This window comes from Delphinus delphis, chromosome 18, assembly GCF_949987515.2.
Source record: "Delphinus delphis chromosome 18, mDelDel1.2, whole genome shotgun sequence".
Classification (NCBI taxonomy): domain Eukaryota; kingdom Metazoa; phylum Chordata; class Mammalia; order Artiodactyla; family Delphinidae; genus Delphinus; species Delphinus delphis.
This window is the reverse complement of record NC_082700.1, coordinates 12,620,744-12,639,698: the sequence shown is the minus strand read 5'-3', so window position 1 is coordinate 12,639,698 and position 18,955 is coordinate 12,620,744. Positions and strand designations below refer to the sequence as shown.

The following is an 18,955-nucleotide window of genomic DNA, read 5'->3' as shown; positions in this document are numbered from 1 at the left end:
GCCCGCCCAGCGCGCCAATCGGAAGCGCGGGCGCCGTAACAGGCGGTCGGCTGAGCTGTGGCGCCGTGCGGGCAAGGGGGCGTGCGGAGCGAGCGGAGCGAGCGGCGGGCGGGCGCGTAGCCGGCAGCGCGGCGCCGAATTCGGCGCGTCGCGTTCTGGTCGAGCCAACAGCGATATCCTGAGGCTGCGGCCCGCACAGGTGGGCTGCGACGGGTGGCCGTGGCGCGCCTGCGGAGGACAGGGTAGGCGCGCGAGATTCAGGGTGGGGTCAGAGGTGAGCGAGCGGCTTCCCGAGTGGCTTTTCGCCGCTTCCGGGGCCCGGAGCCCGAGGCAGGAAGGCGGTGTCCCCAGAGACGCGGTGGGCCTGGTCGAGCCAGCCGCCCTCCCGGCGGTCCCTCCGTTGCCTCTCGCGGTGCTGCCAAGCCACGCTTTTCATCTTAGGTTTGACCCGTGGGTTCCAGTTACAGGTATTTCCGGAAACTCGCAAGAATTGCGCGTAGCGCTTCTTTGGGGGCGGGGTTCTCGGTGTCCATATTGAATAAAGGTTGTTCGCTGCGCTGTGGAGTTGCGCCGTTTTTCAGGTAAAGTCTGAGTTGTAAACAAATTCTTGAGCAGTTGGAGGAGACTCACGTCGATCGAGGAAGTCAGTGGGATTGATGGCGACGTTCAGAATTGATCACTGCTCCTCGCCGTGGTTCTCGGGAGTTCAGAAATAAACTTGGCGAATAGCTGCCGCTGGAAGCCATCTCTGATAACCACCACCAGGGAGGGGCTGCGTACAATGAAGTAGGACTCCCAATAGAAAGTGATTAGCACGATTTTCGGAGTCAGATTGAGTACCGTGTACGATGGGTGATAACCATAATGGTAAAAATAGGTCAAAATTAAGAAAAAAAATTTTATTAGTCTGAGCAGAATCGAGGCCTTTAAATGTTTTGCTTTCAAAAATCTAAAAATGGGGCTTCCCTGGTGGCGCAGTTGTTGAGAGTCCGCCTGCCGATGCAGGGGACACGGGTTCGTGCCCCAGTCCGGGAAGATCCCACATGCCGCGGAGCAGCTGGGCCCGTGAGCCATGGCTGCTGAGCCTGCGCGTCCGGAGGCTGTGCTCCGCAACGGGAGAGGCCACAACAGTGAGAGGCCCGCGTACCGCGGGGAAAAAAAAAAACCTAAAACTGGGTGTTGGATTGAGTGGTCTGGAAGGTTGTAAGATTTAGGAGAAAGAATCTTAATATTAAAAAGAGAGGTCTGAATTCCGGTCTAGTTGTGTGATCATGGGAAAGTCACTAGTTCTGAGAGCCTTATTCTGTAAAATGAAGACGATGATAATTACAATGGTTTTCTTCCAGGGTTCTAGTAAGTTCTGTATACAGTCAGAATGTTTGGTTTGTAAGTGGTTATTGTGTTTTTTAGTACTTAGTTTAAATTCACTAAGCCTTCCTCTCCACCATCCCCCACAATTTAGTGACAAGAGATAGTCATCATCACATTTCGCCTCTACCTAGTGTATCTTCATCTTTAGATTCAACGATCAGAAAATTTTCACCGTAAATTCAGCGTAAATCTTTCATGAGCTCTTCTAGAGTAGGATTACTGTCTTATTCGTTTTTTAAATGATTATTCCTGGAACCTGTATGGTGCTTGTAGTTTTTGGTCGTTTGTGGGGTTTTTCCTGTTTTTTCCACCCCCTCCCCTCCTTTTTTTTTTTCCAAACCTGAACTGGCAAAACTTAAGCTTTGGGTTCACCCAAAGCGAGCCAAAACAATTTAACACGGAAAATAGTGTTTTCTGTCGCTTAAAGATGTGCTCAGCTGTGTATAGACACAGGGGTGGTTACAAGGAGTTAGGTAAAGAATTAGATTAAAAATAAGCTTTATTTAGCATCACTCTCAGAGCAAACATACTATTTCTGTGGGAAGCAGAGAGGATATAGCAGTCGAGTTAAACTGGCAGCACCTTTGAATCACTTAGAGAGTTCCAAAAATGGTGATCCCTGCACCCTACTCCAGACCAATTAATGAGAATCTCTGGAGGGTGGAGCATGGGTATCCCACGTTTTAAAGGTTCCCAAGGTTACTTTCTTGTGCAGCCACGATGAGAGTTTGTGTTAGAGGAATGAGGTTCTTCAGGAGTGTATCTTGTTTGCTTGAAGAGGGGAAAGGCTGGAAGAATTGGAGCTGCATTGGAAAATGTAGCCTGGGGCATTTGGGGGAATAGCATTAGAGGACTTTTATCAGCAGGTATGATGAAATGTATGATTTGTAAAGTGAACGGTGCAGTGACCACGGCCAGAGGGCAGGCTGTTAAAATAATCCAGAGTAACAATGAAAGCAGCAACTGTGATGATAGAAGAAATTAAAAAACATTCTCTCCTGGGTGTTAAACATTTTTAAGAAACTGAGTAATGATTTTAGCTTGCAAACTGTATTTTGCCCTACCTAGTTACAGCTTTTCAACAATGAGTGTATAGATTGTCATATAATGAATTTTATTGTTACTAATTATTTTTAAAGGGTCTTAGAAATATATATGCCTCAAATAATTTTCCTTGTTAATTACTAAGTAATCTCATATCTCTTGAGAGCTTTATGTTAATATAAGGGTTGTGTTATTTTTGCTTTTTCAGTACTCTAAGACTGGTTTCTAAAGGTACGGTTTTCACCCCACTTCATCAACGCACATAAGTTTTCTCCTTTTTGGACCTCTATTTTATACCACAATGGTAAGCTACACCTTAGTATGTTAATATTCTTAGAATGTTCTCTTCCTTCATCTCGATAAAGGTATCTGTACGAAACAGAAATATTCTTGTAAGCTGCCCAAGTTACCCTAACAGGGAAATTACTTAGCAATCACATACAAAATTTTCTCTACAAAATAGGGGACTCATCTCTCAGTGTTAAAATCATATCCAGATTACACAGATAATCTATCTGTTCTTATTTTTGTGAAGTATTAAAAAATAATTACTTCTGTCTGCTTTACTATAGTCGAAATCATTGGCAAGAAGGATGGGTATAAATACAAATAGTTTTGGGGGCATAGGTTTCTCATAGTTTAAAGTTCCTCTTAATTTAGATTTTAAAAAAATTTTTAACAACAAATGTAACCTGCTTACTGCAAATAACATTTAAGCAGCATTAGTTTTAAACTTCTAATGGCAGATTTCTACTTACCATTTAGAGTCAGTAAACATACTTAGGGCTGGGCATTTAACTCTTGCCTTTAAAGAATTAAAGACAAAGAAAAAAAATCACTTTCTGTTTTAAAAAAACAGCAGCATTTGACAGAGGATAAATGAACATTAACCACCATGTTGGATAAACCTCAGAAAACATATATCTTCTCTTCTTGGGATCTTGCGTGTATACCCTTGCAGTGTTAGAGAAAAGCTATCGCAGTGGGGTTCTGACCTTGCCTTATATTTTGCGTTCGTATTAGCCAGTCACTTGCCTCTTAAGTATTTGAACGCAATAGTGAATATAACGATACTAGTGTTTACATATGCAAGTATATCTCACTGGAGCTTTTAAAGTTTTGATATCAGAAGATTAAATATTTACTTGAGAAGACTGGCTGTTTGAAATTGTCCTAGAGTATACATTTGATTGTGTTTATTATAATTTTTTGATCTAAACTTACTTGAAGGTTTTATGGCCAAAATAATTAAAAGAACCTTGTGTTTTTGTCAAGAGTACATATTCAGAGTTATGTTTTTATGTTGGAAAATAGTTTATTCTCAAGAATCCCATCTTGAATCCTGGGAAACAGTTTCATTGAAATCTGCCCATAAGATATTTTAATAAATTAAATTGGTATAAATTTATTTTAACAAACTTTTGAAATACTGGCATATTTTAGACTTTTTTACTTAACTCCATTTAGATGCTTGATATGTAGGGGTTCTATTGCTGTTTAAAAAGCCCAGCTAGGGACTTCCCTGGTGGTCCAGAGGTTAAGACTTCGCCTTCCAGTGCAGGGGATTGCAGGTTCGATCCCTGGTCGGGGAGCTAGGAATCCCACATGCCTCGGGACCAAAAAATCAAAACATAAAACAGAAGCAGTACTGTAACAAATTCAATAAAGACTTTAAAAGTGGTCCACATCAAAAAAAAAAAAAAAAAAAAGAGGTACCACAGTGTTCATTGAAGCACAATTTACAATAGCCAGGACATGGAAACAACCTAATTGTCCATCAACAGATGAATGGATAAAGAACTTGTGGCACATATATAAAATGGAATATTACTCAGCCATAAAAAGAAACGAAATTGAGTCATTTGTAGTGAGGTGGTTGGACCTAGAGTCTGTCATACAGAGTGAAGTAAGTCAGAAAGAAAAAAACAAATACCATATGCTAACACATATCTATGGAATCTAAAAAAAAATGGTACTGATGAGCCTAGTGGCAGGGCAGGAGTAAAGATGCAGATGTAGAGAATGGACATGAGGACACGGGGTGGCGGGGGCCGGGGGGGGGGAGAGGGAAGCTGGGGCGAAGTGAGAGTAGCATCGACTTATATACACACTGAATGTAAAATAGCTAGTGGGAAGCAGCAGCATAGCACAGGGAGATCAGCTCAGTGCTTTGCGATGACCTAAAGACATGGGATAGGGAGGGTGGAAGGGAGGGGAAATGGGGACATATGTATGTATGCATATGACTGATTCACTGTGCTGTACAACAGAAACTAACACAGTATTGTGAAGCAATTATACTCCCATAAAGATCTATTAAATAAAAAGAAAAAAGGCCAACTATTTTTATAATCATATGTATTCTCCGTCCTTAGGACTAGGAGGACAGGGTCTCTTCAACTTTTTCTTGATTTCCAAAGTCTGGCAATATTTATTCTCCCTACCCTCTAGGGATTTTGGTGGGTGCTAGGAGCTTTTATTCCATGCAACTTAGTAGACTGAAGTATTGGAGTCTGCAAAATAAAACAAAAATATAGGTTCTTGTAAATAAAAATTGAAAGTTCTTTGCCTCTCAGTGAAATTAAAAATGACTGTCATTGTGAATGAAAAATGCTGTAACTCTATGTGATACCCAAACCACAAAACCAGAAAGAAATCAGTGGTGGTGTATTTGCTTAATTTTTTTTTAAATCTAATACTTTTTTTTCTTGGGTATCATTACAGAAGAATGCTATACAAATGAGGAAGACAGTTAACCACCTTATTTCTCCCTCTTGCCTTATAATAAGGGTCTCTAAGAAATCAATGAAGGATGGGGATCTACTAGTAGATCTCAAATTGTACATGTAATAATAATACTATATTTTCATCATTTCTAAGATGCATTTGCTTTTACGTTTTAATTACTGAAGTGATAATGTGTCTACAGTCAGTGACATCTTACAGTTATAATTGGCAGCACGTTTTTCTTAATGTTAAATAATAATTCAGGCATATAACTGATGGTATCTTAAATTCATTACAACGTGCTAAGGATAGCCTTCATTCTATTTTTGCTAGGCACTGACCTAGAAACATTGTATTATAGTTTCTCTGAATAATACTAGGAATTTCTAAGTTGATATTAGATACCAACATAACAGCCCCCTCGGTTTTCAGGATTCCTAGCAGCTTAAGGGATTTTAATCTTTGCTTCACTTTAATTGCATACCTGATGGCCAGTATATTTTCCTGAATGGTGCTCTTAAAATGTTGATGTTTATAAAATGGTAGTAGTTACCATATCCAACCCTCAGCCCTGTATCAGCTGCACAAACATGGCCAGAGAAAATCATGGTAGCATTTCTTAACTAATTTGTGGTCATAATCAGGTGCCTGAGACTGCATATATTTTCTTTGTGCTATATTTTGAGCATACAATGGGGTGGGTGGAGGAGAGAAATAAAGAAAAATGTTAGACCTGTTTTAGAAAATAAAACACATTTAAACACTTAATTAGAAAATGTTATATGTATATTAAATTATGTTTGTGTGAAAATAACTAATATTACCAAATACACTATTTACTTTTTACAGCAACAAGCTTTAGAACTAGCTTTGGATCGTGCGGAGGTGAGGCGTGACTAAGTTACATATTGAAATAGTGTTGTCTTTAATTGACAGAACTCAGTTTTAAGAGATTTTCTTATGTGACTGTCAAAGGAGTACGTTAATATTAGGACGAGTATGCAAATTTTTCTATAAATACATAAAAACTACCAGATGATGTTTGGATCGTCTGTTACTTAGAATGCTCAGATAATAATGCTGTGGAATAGAAATTGAATAACACAGTGGAATAAACATTTGAACAAGGTCATAGAGTTTCTAAAATTATGTTTCCTGTTTTAACAGATATTCTAACTGCTCAATTAAAGGGGAAAATAGCTCAAATACATAGAGTCCTTGTAATTGGGTATGCTATGCATATTCTAAACAACCATAAAACATTGAAAATATTGCTAACCTGTGAAATCACAGTGGTGAAACTCTTATGATTTTGCTTATAATATAGTAAGTAAATATTGTGCTAAATTTTAGTGCAGTTTAAATTTCACTTGTTTGTAACATATATTTAGAAATTAAGTAGGTTGCCCTAAAAGGTATGATTTAATATGCATCAGAGACTTGAGTGACTGAACAGCCTTTTTAGCCTTACACGATTTATTAATACAGTTCTTCATGCAGTATGCAAAAGACAAGCTGTTTTCTTAAACTTCTCTTTTTTAGTATGTCATTGAAAGTGCCCGACAGAGACCTCCTAAAAGGAAATATCTATCTAGTGGAAGGTATGAATGCTTAATTAATTGCTATCTTAGACTCACAGAAATATGATGATAGCCATCATTTATTTCATTCTTCCTAGACACTGAGCTAGAAATGTTCTGGGTACTTTGCATATACAGTTGACCCTTGAACAATGTGGGTTTGAACTGTGCAGGTCCACTTATTTGCAGATGCTTTTCAGTAGTAAACACTACTGTACTTCATGGTCAGTGGTTAGTTGAACCTGTCGATGCAGAGGAACCACGGATACAGAGGGCCGACTCTAAGTGATACGAGGATTAACCCCTGTGTTGTGCAAGGGTCAACTGTATTAGAAATTTCTAGGTTGGTGTTAGCTACCATATCCAACCCCACTTCACCCCTAGTTTTTGGGAAATTGGAGGAAAAATTACAGGAAAATTCAAAATGTTTATTTTATGATTATTATATTAACATTACTTTGTATACTGCCTTTGTTTATTAAATTTTAGAAAATCAATATTTCAAAAACTTTATGATTTATATATTGAAGAATGTGAAAAAGAGCCTGAGGTTAAGGTAAGTATAAATTTTTTATGTTATTACAACTTTTTAAATGTAGTGGAAGAGGGAAATTTGAAGGAATTAGATTTGAATGATTTATATTTTTGTTAGTGAACAAATATCTTTTCTAACCAGACTAGCCAGTTCTGCAGCTAAACCAGAGCTCTGGCTAATCTGGCACATGGCAGAGATCACCTACTTAGGTAGCAGAAGGGAACCATGTTTGCTGAGTAACAGATTATCTCATTGGGAAGTTAGAAGAAGCAAAGCCACCATATATATTACCTTTTGCATCTTTTTCTTCCTGAGAAGTTATTTGTAGACTGAAGACAGGAGAAAATTAACCTATTTCTTCATGGTGAGTTGCACTGGGAAGTTAAAACTATTACAGGATATGTAGGAAATTTAGATGTGATAATAAAATGTGAATTTGGTCAGAAAAATTAGTTTATGCCCAGGTTAACTTAATTCATTTTTATTTAGCATGAAAGTATGGGCAGTAGAACTGTAATAGAAATTGATTTCTTGATATCTTTTGGACCCTCAGGTCGTAAGGGCCTTAAAGGGCTCTACTGAGCTTCTGTTGTCTGTCTTTAAAAATGAATACCTCTTAGGCAAAAAATTAGTGGAATTCCAGTAGTATCTAACCTTTAAAATCTTTAGGAAAAGAATAATTGTGAAACCATGAGTAAATCTTACGGTATGGTTTCCATAAGTTCTATTGAGATATAGTTGACATACAACAAGTTGAGTATGTTTGAAGTATACATTTTATAAGTTTTGACGTGTATTAAAAAAAACAAAATTTGAATAAACTTGAAGATCTAATTGGTTTTATTAAACGATTCATGAATTGGGCAGCATCTCATCTGGCAGAGATACTCTGAGGAGTTGAACAACATGGAAGGCTTTTATTGTAAGGAGGGCAGGACAAGGAAAGAAAATTATCAGCAAGGAAAAAATGAGAGTTCATTGGAGGAAAGTAAAAGTGCCAGAAATGATGGCTTTTTGTTGGCTGAGCTACAGATGTTTTCCATTGGCTGGGCTGCAGTCCTTTCCCATTCACTGAGCTTGTTGCTGGGAGGAAGAAAGTCTCCCTTCCCCTAGTTGGGGAAGTAAAGGAGTTGCATTTCCTGTTTAGGAGTTGAAGTTAGTTCTCTTCCTGGTGGGATCAGTAATGTCTTCCTGTTTGGGGTAATTGATGATGAATGGTGGGGCAGAAGAGCTCCCTCTGCAGTCCTTCCCCACTCCAGTTTTAGTTGAGGTTTCCTTTTATTAATTTTCACAGTATACACCCATGAACTGTCACCACAGTCAGTATAATGAGCATATCCGTTGCCTCAGAGACAGAACTAAGATAGGAGAGATACATAAATGAAGATGCTAAATTGGGGTTGACAGCCATTGTCCACCAGCCAGATCTGGCCCACAACATGTTTCTGTAAATGACCTTTTATTGGAATACAGCAGCACCCCTTGATTTATATCTTGTATGTGGCTGATTTTGAGGTAAATAGAGTTGTGATACAAACCATATGACCCACAAGACTAAAGTACTGTCTGGTCCTTTAAGAAAGACATTTTCTGACTTCCCATCAATGTGGTTAAAAGTTGCTTTGCTTTGCTTTTTAAAAATTTATTTTCAAAATGCAGTTTTTTTGATTCTATGGTGACTATAGATCAAGAATTTATAATTTCTTTCTGCATATGACTGTGTGTATATATATATATGCATGTTAAATATGATACTCAAAATGGATTTGTTTTTCAAATCCATATTCTATTGACATCTTTCACAAATAAGATTTGATGAAAGGATTTATTATAAGTGGGTTTCATTTTAAATCATATACATTTCTAAAATAATAGATTTTGATGTATGTGTGTTAGGTTCCCTGATAGTTTTTTGTTTTTCTTAGCAAAGTGGTTTCTAAGGAGCTGTTAAATTGAATTTACAGAAAATTACTTACGTCCTTTTAACCAGTTAGATATTTTTGGGTTTAACATTTCAGCTGATTAGAGCTGTTGAACTTGTTCGGATCTAATTTAGGCCATAAAATATTTAAGAAATATACTCTGTAATAGTACAACCAAAGAAAATGCCCCAAATTATTTATGTAGATTTATACTTAATAGAAACTAATTATACATTATAGCATCTTTCTAAAAAATATTTACATTTAATGGTTTTCCTTTTTAAATATTTTTAATATTTGCTACTTGTGTACTCAGGTACATATTTAAGTGTGTTTATTGTTTTATATATAGATCAGTAGTTTTTCTTTGTGATATTAATTCATTTGCCTAAAACATAGTAATAGATCAAAATTAAGTTTACACAGATGTGGAAAGAGTATCAAAGATTAAGTCAGGGGCTTCCCTGGTGGCGCAGTGGTTGAGAGTCCGCCTGCCGATGCAGGGGACACGGGTTCGTGCCCCGGTCCGGGTAGATCCCACATGCCGCGGAGCGGCTGGGCCCGTGAGCCATGGCCACTGAGCCTGCGCGTCCAGAGCCTATGCACTGCAGCGGGAGAGGCCACAACAGTGAGAGGCCCGCGTACCACAAAAAAAAAAAAAAAAAAAAAAGATTAACTAAGGTCTGATTTTTGTTAAATGATTGCATTCTTTGTTATGCTGGATTATTTTCATGAGCTCTGCCTCTTTTTAAAGCAGAAATTAAGAAGAAATGTGAACTTGTTAGAGAAGCTTGTTATGCAGGAGACATTGTCATGTTTAGTGGTCAACCTATACCCAGGAAATGAGGGATATTCTCTGATGCTCAGGGGAAAAAATGGATCAGGTAAGAACTTCCGGAGGGCAGCAGCCACGAAAATCCCTCTGCTCGGTCGGATGTGCTGTCTTTTAGAAGTAGTTTCTTAACCTGCTAAATGATCTGTCCTTCAGATCAGTGATGACTTGATAAAAGAAGACTTTGATTCCAAATGGTTCTCTTTATGATGTTTTGTTAGAATATTAGAAGTTACCTCTAGTGTGATTAGCCTTCTGGAATTTGAGAAGTATTCTGACTGAGGTCTTTGAAGTTAAATTATAAAAGACATAATTTTAAAATACTTGTCGAAGTTTCCTTTCGTTCTGTTGCTATTTATTTATTTAAGATAGCATCAGGTGTTTTAAGGTATGTTTTTCTTCTGTGCTTTGAATATACTTTGAGTCTGAAGCTTTCAAAGTTAAGCAGATTCACTGCCTTTTGAAATGTTTTCAACATTTTATTCCTATTAATGTGAATATGAAAATAGAGTTTTAAAATATAAATACTCTTAGATTTCACTAAAGAGGCATTTAAATTTTGATACAGTGATGAAACTATGAGTTCTACAAGGAACTTACCTAGTTAAGAATTTTTTCTTGTGTTGGTTGTTAATTGTATAACACCAAGAGAATTTTGGTCTATAAGTAGTCATTTTTCAGAAGTGATACCAGATTACCCCTCTGACTTCCAGATTAGATTAAGCACTCTTCAAGGAACTTTTTAGTTAACAGATGTTGGAATTTTATCATATTCTGATTACTATACTGCTGGCTGTGATTTGTACTGTGATTGTTGTGCCAGACGTTTTTCCATAGTATGTTAGGTGTTTCCTCCTTTCTGCTCTAAAACTGTATACAGTTTATCAAGTTTTTTAGCAATATGTAAGGTGATTTATTTTTAAGACTTAAATAAAGAAGGACTTTAGGAGAGCTTTTGGCTTTATTCTCTTTATTTTTTATCAGAAGTTACTTAAATTATTACCTAGGCTTTTCGGTGAGGCTGATCACTTTCTGAAATTTTATGTTTTAAAATTAAGATTCTGAGACCATTCGACTGCCTTATGAAGAAGGGGAATTACTTGAATACTTGGATGCAGAAGAATTACCTCCTATTTTGGTTGATCTCCTAGAAAAATCTCAGGTACAAAATTTTTCTCTTTAAAATGTCCTTAGATTTGCTAGATATATGTTGTTTTGTGATGAAGGGTATTTAGTTGTATTCTCACTAGTGCATGGAACATGAAATGAGACATTGTACATAGCTATATGAAAATTGGTTTATTGTGGGATATTTATCCTTTAGGCTCTACTGAAATGTTTAGATTTAGTTGATTCTTCTAAAATTGTTATAACAATTAACTCATCCACTGGAAATCTCCCTATAGCTACAATCAAGAAATTATGAAAGAAACTGCTTACCTTCTTGGCTTTCCAGCCATACTATGGTAGTTTACTGAGGAAAAAGAAGCCATCAGATGGGAACTTCCATTTCCTCCCAGCATCCCTACATCTCTGTCCACACTTTCTGCCTGCCTTCCTGTTAAAATGGATGAAATAAGCTGTTCCTAAGGCATCTTCTCCACTTTATGTTCTGGATCCTTCTCCTGGTCTTGCAACTTTAACCCTCCTCTCTTCTATTATCTATTTTCCTCTCTCTGGTAGATAAAGAATATAAGCATACTGTACCATCTCTCAGCTTCTAAGAAAATCCTTTCCTGTTCTCATCTTAATTGGTGTCTTAGCAAAGTTCAGTGTAAATAACTACTTCCTCCTTGAAACACCCTTCTTTTGGCTTCTGAGACATCACCTTCCTGGTTTTTCTCTTCTCTCTAGTCTCAGTCTTTTTTGCTGTCATCTCTGTTCCCCCATAAATATGTTCAGGGTTCAGTCCTAGGGATTCTGTTCTTTAGTAACACCCTCTCCCTGGATGATCTCAAACAGCTTAATGAGTTTAAAAAAATGACAGTTAATCCCTTGCTTATCTCTATCACAATGACTATCCCACCAAGCTCCAAATATACATATTTACTGGGATATAGATTAGGTTCTTCAGACTTACCATGACAAAACAGAGCTTTTTATTTTTACCTCCCAAACCAGTTCTATTACCAGTCTTTCCAATCTGACAGATAACTATACTCTCACCTTTCACATTCAGTCCACCAGCAAGTGTCAGCTGTACCTTCAAAATATATGGTCATGACCTTCTATAGTTACCTTCCTGAACTTCCTGTTTTCATTCTAGAACCCTAGAAATCAGTTTTCCACAGACAACCAAATTAAGCTTACAAAACAAAAACAGAAAACAACAACAACACAGTTCCCTGTCTGAAGTTCTCCAGTGTCCCCTCAGTGTACAAAACCCCTGCCTTTCTGTTTGTCTTCACCTCCTGGTTCTCATCCCCACTCACTACACTCCAGCCGTCCGGGACTTCTTTCCATATTAAAACACACCGAGCTTATACCTGTCTTATTCATCTGCTCTTCCCTCTGCTCTTCTCATCTGTCCCAGATGTCTGGCCCTTTATTGTGATTCAGGTCTCAGCAGAAAATTACTCCCTCAGAGAGTTCTGTCTGAGCACACAGTCTAAATTAAGCCCCTCCCTATTTTATTTCCTCTGTAGCTTTCACTGTCTCAAGTTACCTTGTTTATTTGTTTACATGTTTATTGCCTGTCTTACCACACTGAGCAAGTATCTCACCACTTTATCTATGAAGCTTCTTGGTAAAAATGACACACAGTTCACATTGTAGTGGCTCAGTAAATGTTGGTTAAAAAGCATGAGCATAATAATGACTGACAACATGGAGGTCACAGTACCCACTAAAAGTTCTGAATGGTGAAAACACACAATACCATAAGCGACTGTGGCAAGTGATAATTAGCAAGACTTGAGTGACAGATTCTTACCTTTGGACTTAGAAAAAGGATTAAAAAACAGTATCTTTAACAGAGATTATTATTTGAATTAATGTTAGCTTTCTTCCTCTTATTAGTAAAGCCTATCTTCTGGAAATTTTAGCAGAGCAAATATAGCAGTTGTATCTATAAGCTGAAACTCTGGCATGGTTATTGACAATTTATAATAATGACAGGGTTAGCAGAGTACAACAGTGAGCCAGTGAGTGTCAAGAAGAAAAGCAGGGACTTCCCGTCCTGGCGGTCCAGTGGTTGAGACTCCATACTCCCAGTGCAGGGGACGCAGGTTCGATCTCTGGTCAGGGAACGAAGATCCCGCAAGCCTCATGGCACGGCCAAAAAAAAAAGAACAGCGATACCAGTTATCTGTAACATTAACAGTATACAAATGCCAGATGTCATTCTATTACTAGCAAACAGTTAAACAGTGTTAAACTGCTTCTTGAGTCATGATGAACATAAACAGTTGCTTTTAAAGGGTTTATATGGTGGTAAATCCACCAAGGAATTCCATTTAAGAGTGTGTGAGTGGTCAGAAACATTACATAAGAATGTAAAGAACCTGAAACATTCAATATAAACCCACTTATTTAGGCTTCTGAAAAATGACATCTACTTATATATTTTCACTCAAAACAGGTTAATATTTTTCACTGTGGATGTGTCATAGCAGAAATACGTGACTACAGGCAGTCCAGTAACATGAAATCTCCTGGTTACCAAAGTAGGCACATTCTCTTACGTCCAACAATGCAGGTAAGGAATGTTTAATTAAGAAGTATTATTTCATTATAAAGCAGAAACTAACACACCATTGTAAAGCAATTATACCCCAATAAAGATGTTAAAATAAATAAATTAAAAAAAAAAGAAGTATTTCAGATTTTATTTGGAGTTTTACTTATTAAATGTCTTCATATGTTTGTATGCCTATACATTAATCTGTTTTTTTAACTTTTATTTCTTCTAGACTTTAATCTGTGATGTACATTCAATAACAAGTGATAACCATAAATGGACCCAGGTTAGTTCTGTTTTTTAATCCCAAACAGTAATATATAGGATGAAACAATATTTACTAAGTTAAGCAAAAGATATTTTCTGCTCATAATTCTATTTATGAGTAAAGTTTGGGATTGATTTATGAGCTTTAGAAGTTAAGGGTCTCTACAAAGATGCAGTAATCCTTCAAGGAACTAACAGTTCAGTCCCAGTTGCTTTTAGGGCATAGTATAATAGGGTGAGGCTGACCTCACCCAATTGAAACATAGTTTTGTATCCCCTCTCAAACAGAATGTTTTGTTGTGGATACAAATAGATGCTGATATTCTGTCATCTAGGATTCTAAAGCAGACCTAGCTCGTCTTGTCTTTTTGCCATCCATACTGGTTGTAGCCCTAGGGGACGTCTCTTACCTGGAGACGTCTCTTATCCGGAGAATAGCCAGTTAGTCCTCCAGTGCTGGCTCAGTATATGTGAGGTGCCCACTCACAAGAGTGTTCACTTATTTATCTGTTACTATAAAGAGGTATAGTTAAAGTAAAGAAAATATCAGTAAAGTAAAGAAATATCAGTATTTCTTATCAGTAAAAGTATCAGTAAAGTAAAGAAAATAATGAGAATTATTCTAGCTGTGAAATATGATTATAAGTTAAGATTCAGTTCATCAGTAACTATCAAGTGTTGTATTGTAGTTTGGGCTGTAATCTTCTTGTTTACAAGAAGGTTAAAAGCTATTAAAAGAATATTCAAAAACAAACTCACTGGTCATCATTGGAGGTTCTTAGGGCATTGATTTCTTACTCTGAAGATTGGTAAATAATGGGAGAGACCAAAGCCTTTATTCTGCCTTTTCAAGGAAAATTCCTTAGAAAAATTTCAGCTAACAAGTGTAAAAGAAATGATAAACTTTTTAAAATGTCATCAACTTGGAAGTCTTAATGAATCTAGATGGCTGTATTTCTTAGATATGAAAAACCTATAGTCTGTCTAAACTGTCTGGTGTAAAAGTGGGATAGTCAATCCTTGTGTTCCTCCTTGCGTGGCGGACGAGAAAGTATACGGTAGTACTGTTGAAGAGCTCTTGTTTAAAAAATAGAACCTTAATTTAAATCAAGCCTCTACATCTAACCAACAGTTTAAAAGTAATTTATGGAGTAAGAGAAACCATTAAATGACATGGATGAGGAAGCAACCAGCCAGACCCAGTTAAATGATACGCTGAGGAAGCAGTTGCTCAAATCCCAACAAATCAGTTTCATGAGAAAAGAAAAAAAGATGGGGGAAGAGGTGATCGTTACAGAATTTTTTTTTTTAAATGTTTGAGAGATAAAAACCGAATACAATGTGTAGGCCTTGTTTGAGTTCAAATTCAAACAAACCAACTAAGAATACACTTTTGAGATAATGGGAATTTATCTAGACTGGATATTAGAGGTCCTTAGCAGTTAGCAGTGCGTCCTGAAGGATTTTTCAGATGAAATAATACAACATCGAAAATGTATTTAAAATTACTCCAGGAAAACAAAGAAAAACAAAAAAAAAAAGAGGAGCGGTTGTTAAATAAAATAGGGTGTTGGTACGTGGGTGTCATTATATTTCTGTTTTGTGTATTTTTGAAAATTTCCATAATAAGTTGAATAGACCTAGTGAAAGAAGCAATGTTTCTTTTTTCTTCTTTTTTTTTTTTTCTTTTTTCTTTTTTGCGGTACGCGGCCCTCTCCCTGTTGTGGCCTCTCCCATTATGGAGCACAGGCTCTGGATGCACAGGCTCACGGGCCCAGCCGCTCCGCGGCATGTGGGATCTTCCCGGACCGGGGCACGAACCCGTGTCCCCTGCATCAGCAGGCGGACTCTCAACCACTGCACCACGAGGGAAGCCCGCAATGTTTCTTTTTTGAAAAAATTTTTATTCAGCAGTAATTAATTGATTCATTTGACTTTTAAAAAATTGAGTTAATAGCCATTAAAATATTTCAGAGTTTAAGCAAAAAAAAAAGAAAAATAGGATTCAGTAAAGTAAGTTAAATGATACTGGTAAAAAGCCTGTATAAACTTTGGAATTGGTGTATATAGTTTATACAGTATTAGTGGAGTCATTTTTATTCTTGTAATGAAGTTAAGCTGAGTATAGAATGGGACTGTTATCTCAATTAGTGAAAGTGCTGTCCTCTATCTTGGTCCTGTAAGCTTTGTGGGGACAGAGGATTTTATCTGTTTTCTTCATGATTTATCCACCCCCACCCCCGCCCCCGGTCTAGAACAGTGTCTTACACATTGTAGGTGCTTAGTAAATATTTGTTGGGCTAATGGATAGGCAGTCTTATAATTTGACCACTTTGTACCAATTACTGAATTTCCATTAGTAGTTTCATTATGCTGTCAAGTTTCTAAAGTTTACACATTTAGTTTGGAACTTGAAATACTGTATTTTACTGTACTCCTTAGCAGAAATATTCCAAGGAATATCTCTAGATTAAGTGATATGTATGATTTGAAAATCTTAAATCTGGTATTGATGTATGCTCTTACATATTTCAGGAAGACAAACTTCTGCTTGAGAGCCAACTGATTCTAGCTACAGCTGAACCACTGTGTCTTGATCCTTCTATAGCTGTAACCTGCACTGCAAACAGGCTGCTCTATAACAAGCAAAAGATGAACACGCGCCCAATGAAACGGTAATTACCTTTGTGGAAGGATAAACCAAAAGAGAACTAGAGTGGTAGCTCTAAATTTTGCCATTTATAGTATCTTTTCCCTTTAAAGAATAAATGTGCTCTGATTTTTTTTTTTTAATATTTATTTGTTTATTTATTTGGTTGTGCTGGGTCTTAGTTGCGGCTCACCGGCTCCTTGGTTGCGGCTCACCAGCTGCTTAGTTGCAACACGTGGGCTCCTTAGTTGTGGCATGCGAACTCTTGGTTGCAGGATGCATGTGGGATCTAGTTTCCTGACCAGGGATCATACCCGGGCCCCCTGCATTGGGAGTGTGGAGTCTTAATCACTGTGCCACCAGGGAAGTCCCTGATTTTTTAAAATTGGATTTTTAATTGTCTTTTAATACTTTTATTGTGTAAGAATTAGGATTTTTTTAATATGTACTCTGCTTTATATTGAAGTGATGCATTTTCTGCATTCTTTTGAAGAACAAACTACCTATAAATTCAGAGTTTGTTCACCAAAAAGATAGAAATTCTGAGAAGAGACAGGTATGAGCAGAAAGAATAATTTATCACTTTCTAATACCAGTTTAATTTTTGTTAATATTACCTTTAAAGATACAATTTATAATTTCTTTTAGAGATCTGGGAAAATGATCACAGTTTGAGAAGTCAGTTTCTAACTAAATGCCTTTTTATAACATGTTAATTTGTCTTAGAATGTTTTAGCTATCTCTTCTAGTTAATGAAGTAAAAGAATGCATATTAATTCAGACTGCAGTTAAGAATGCATATTAATTTGGTCTGCAGTTATAGTAGGCTCATCATTAAGTTATCTTTGCATAATTGTTTGAGTTGCCCACTTTGGATCTTCTTCAAGTTTGAAGGGGCTGAAATAACCTACCCATTTTCTAAATTCCCTGCTTTACTACGGAAATAATATATTCTGGGGAAAAGGTGCAGCTTTGGAAATAGTGAAATAAGTCCATATAGTATCCATTAGCAGTCCTATAAAGTCTCCTAGCATCTCTGTCCACATCTCTCCACGCCCACTGCCAGTGCCTTAAGCCAGGCCACCATCATCTTCATCTTGACTTCTGCAATAAAATCCTTCCTAACTGGTCTTCCTACTTCACCTTCGCTTGCTTCTGGTCTGTTCGCCATATAAGCAAACCACAGTAATGTTTTGAGAACCTCAAAGCCGACCATGCCACCACTTGCTTAAATTCCTCGAAAACCATCCCATTGTACTTCACATTCAGTCTAAACGCATTATCATTCATCTGCAAGGCCCCTGCCTTGCTCTTTGACCTCATCTCCCATTGTGTGGACCCTGATGCTCTAGTCCTCCCTTCATTTTTCTGTTTTAAAAATAAGCCAACTTTGTTCCTGCCTCAGCACCTTTTAAAATTCTCTCTCTCTGCTTCAACTGTTCTTTCCCTGATCTTTCCACAGCTTGTTCCTTCTTGTCATGTCTCAGCTCACGCATCATTTCTTCAGAGTCCTTCCCTTCCCTAATGTTGCCCTCTCTATCACGTATTCACCACAGTACCCTGGTTTTTCTCCTACTGCTTATTGTTATCTGGAATGATCTGACCTGTTTACTTGTATATGTGTGTCTTCACTTCTGGACTGTCAGCTACGTGGTAGCAGGAATTTTGTTAGTCTTGTCCATTTTTATTTCACCAGTGCCTAGAACATTCCTTGGCAAGTGACAGTGTTCTACAGATATTTGTGATTTAATTACACATTTAATACCTACTAATTTAAACCATGTTTTTTCTGAGTTTCTTGTATTAGCTTTGTGTATTTCTAATCTCTTAATATTTCAGGTGTTTCAAGAGATATTCCAGGTCCTCTCTGAATCGGCAGCAGGATCTGTCTCATTGTCCACCTCCTCCTCAGCTAAAATTACTTGATTTCTTACAAAAAAGAAAGGAAAGAAAAGCAGGTCAGCATTATGACCTCAAAATTTCTAAAGCAGGAAACGTAAGTATATATTTTTAAATGAAGCTTATTATCATACCAAATGCCTTGCCTTATTTTCAGTGTTCAGTGTATTTATTTATACTCTTTTTAATTTTTTAGTGTGTGGATATGTGGAAACGGAGTCCCTGTAATTTGGCCATACCTTCTGAAGTGGATGTAAGTCAGTGCATGAATTACACGTCCTTTCATGTAAAGTTCCTAAGTTTGACTAATAGTAGTTTAAACTTTGGGAAAACAAAGACTCTTACTACTTCTTTTTTTATTTTATTGAATGAAAGATTCTTTAAATTCTGTAGTGCTTTACAGTTTTCAGAAGTTTCACACATGTAATTTTATATAATCCCATAATAAC

At 37.2% G+C, this 18,955-nt stretch overlaps 1 protein-coding gene across 14 annotated transcripts in view; it reads left to right on the top strand.

Moving 5' to 3' along the window:
* Nucleotides 1–87: 87 nt before the first annotated feature.
* Nucleotides 88–18,955, top strand: part of SUPT20H (SPT20 homolog, SAGA complex component) — a 39,287-nt gene continuing 20,419 nt past the window's right edge. For 2 of the 14 annotated variants that reach the window (XM_059996072.1, XM_059996071.1), the window contains exons 1-12: nucleotides 275–467; nucleotides 2,624–2,719; nucleotides 5,992–6,027; nucleotides 6,685–6,743; nucleotides 7,212–7,278; nucleotides 9,934–10,063; nucleotides 11,070–11,173; nucleotides 13,592–13,708; nucleotides 13,923–13,976; nucleotides 16,493–16,632; nucleotides 18,447–18,603; nucleotides 18,703–18,759. In XM_059996072.1, the coding sequence (XP_059852055.1) occupies nucleotides 2,717–2,719; nucleotides 5,992–6,027; nucleotides 6,685–6,743; nucleotides 7,212–7,278; nucleotides 9,934–10,063; nucleotides 11,070–11,173; nucleotides 13,592–13,708; nucleotides 13,923–13,976; nucleotides 16,493–16,632; nucleotides 18,447–18,603; nucleotides 18,703–18,759 (924 nt within the window). In that variant the 5' untranslated portion in view covers nucleotides 275–467; nucleotides 2,624–2,716. Of the gene's footprint in view, nucleotides 200–224; nucleotides 243–268; nucleotides 468–489; nucleotides 787–2,623; nucleotides 2,720–5,991; nucleotides 6,028–6,684; nucleotides 6,744–7,211; nucleotides 7,279–9,933; nucleotides 10,064–11,069; nucleotides 11,174–13,591; nucleotides 13,709–13,922; nucleotides 13,977–16,492; nucleotides 16,633–18,446; nucleotides 18,604–18,702; nucleotides 18,760–18,955 lie in introns of those variants that run through there. The other 12 variants (XM_059996066.1, XM_059996069.1, XM_059996078.1 and 9 more) reach the window with 12 other exon arrangements.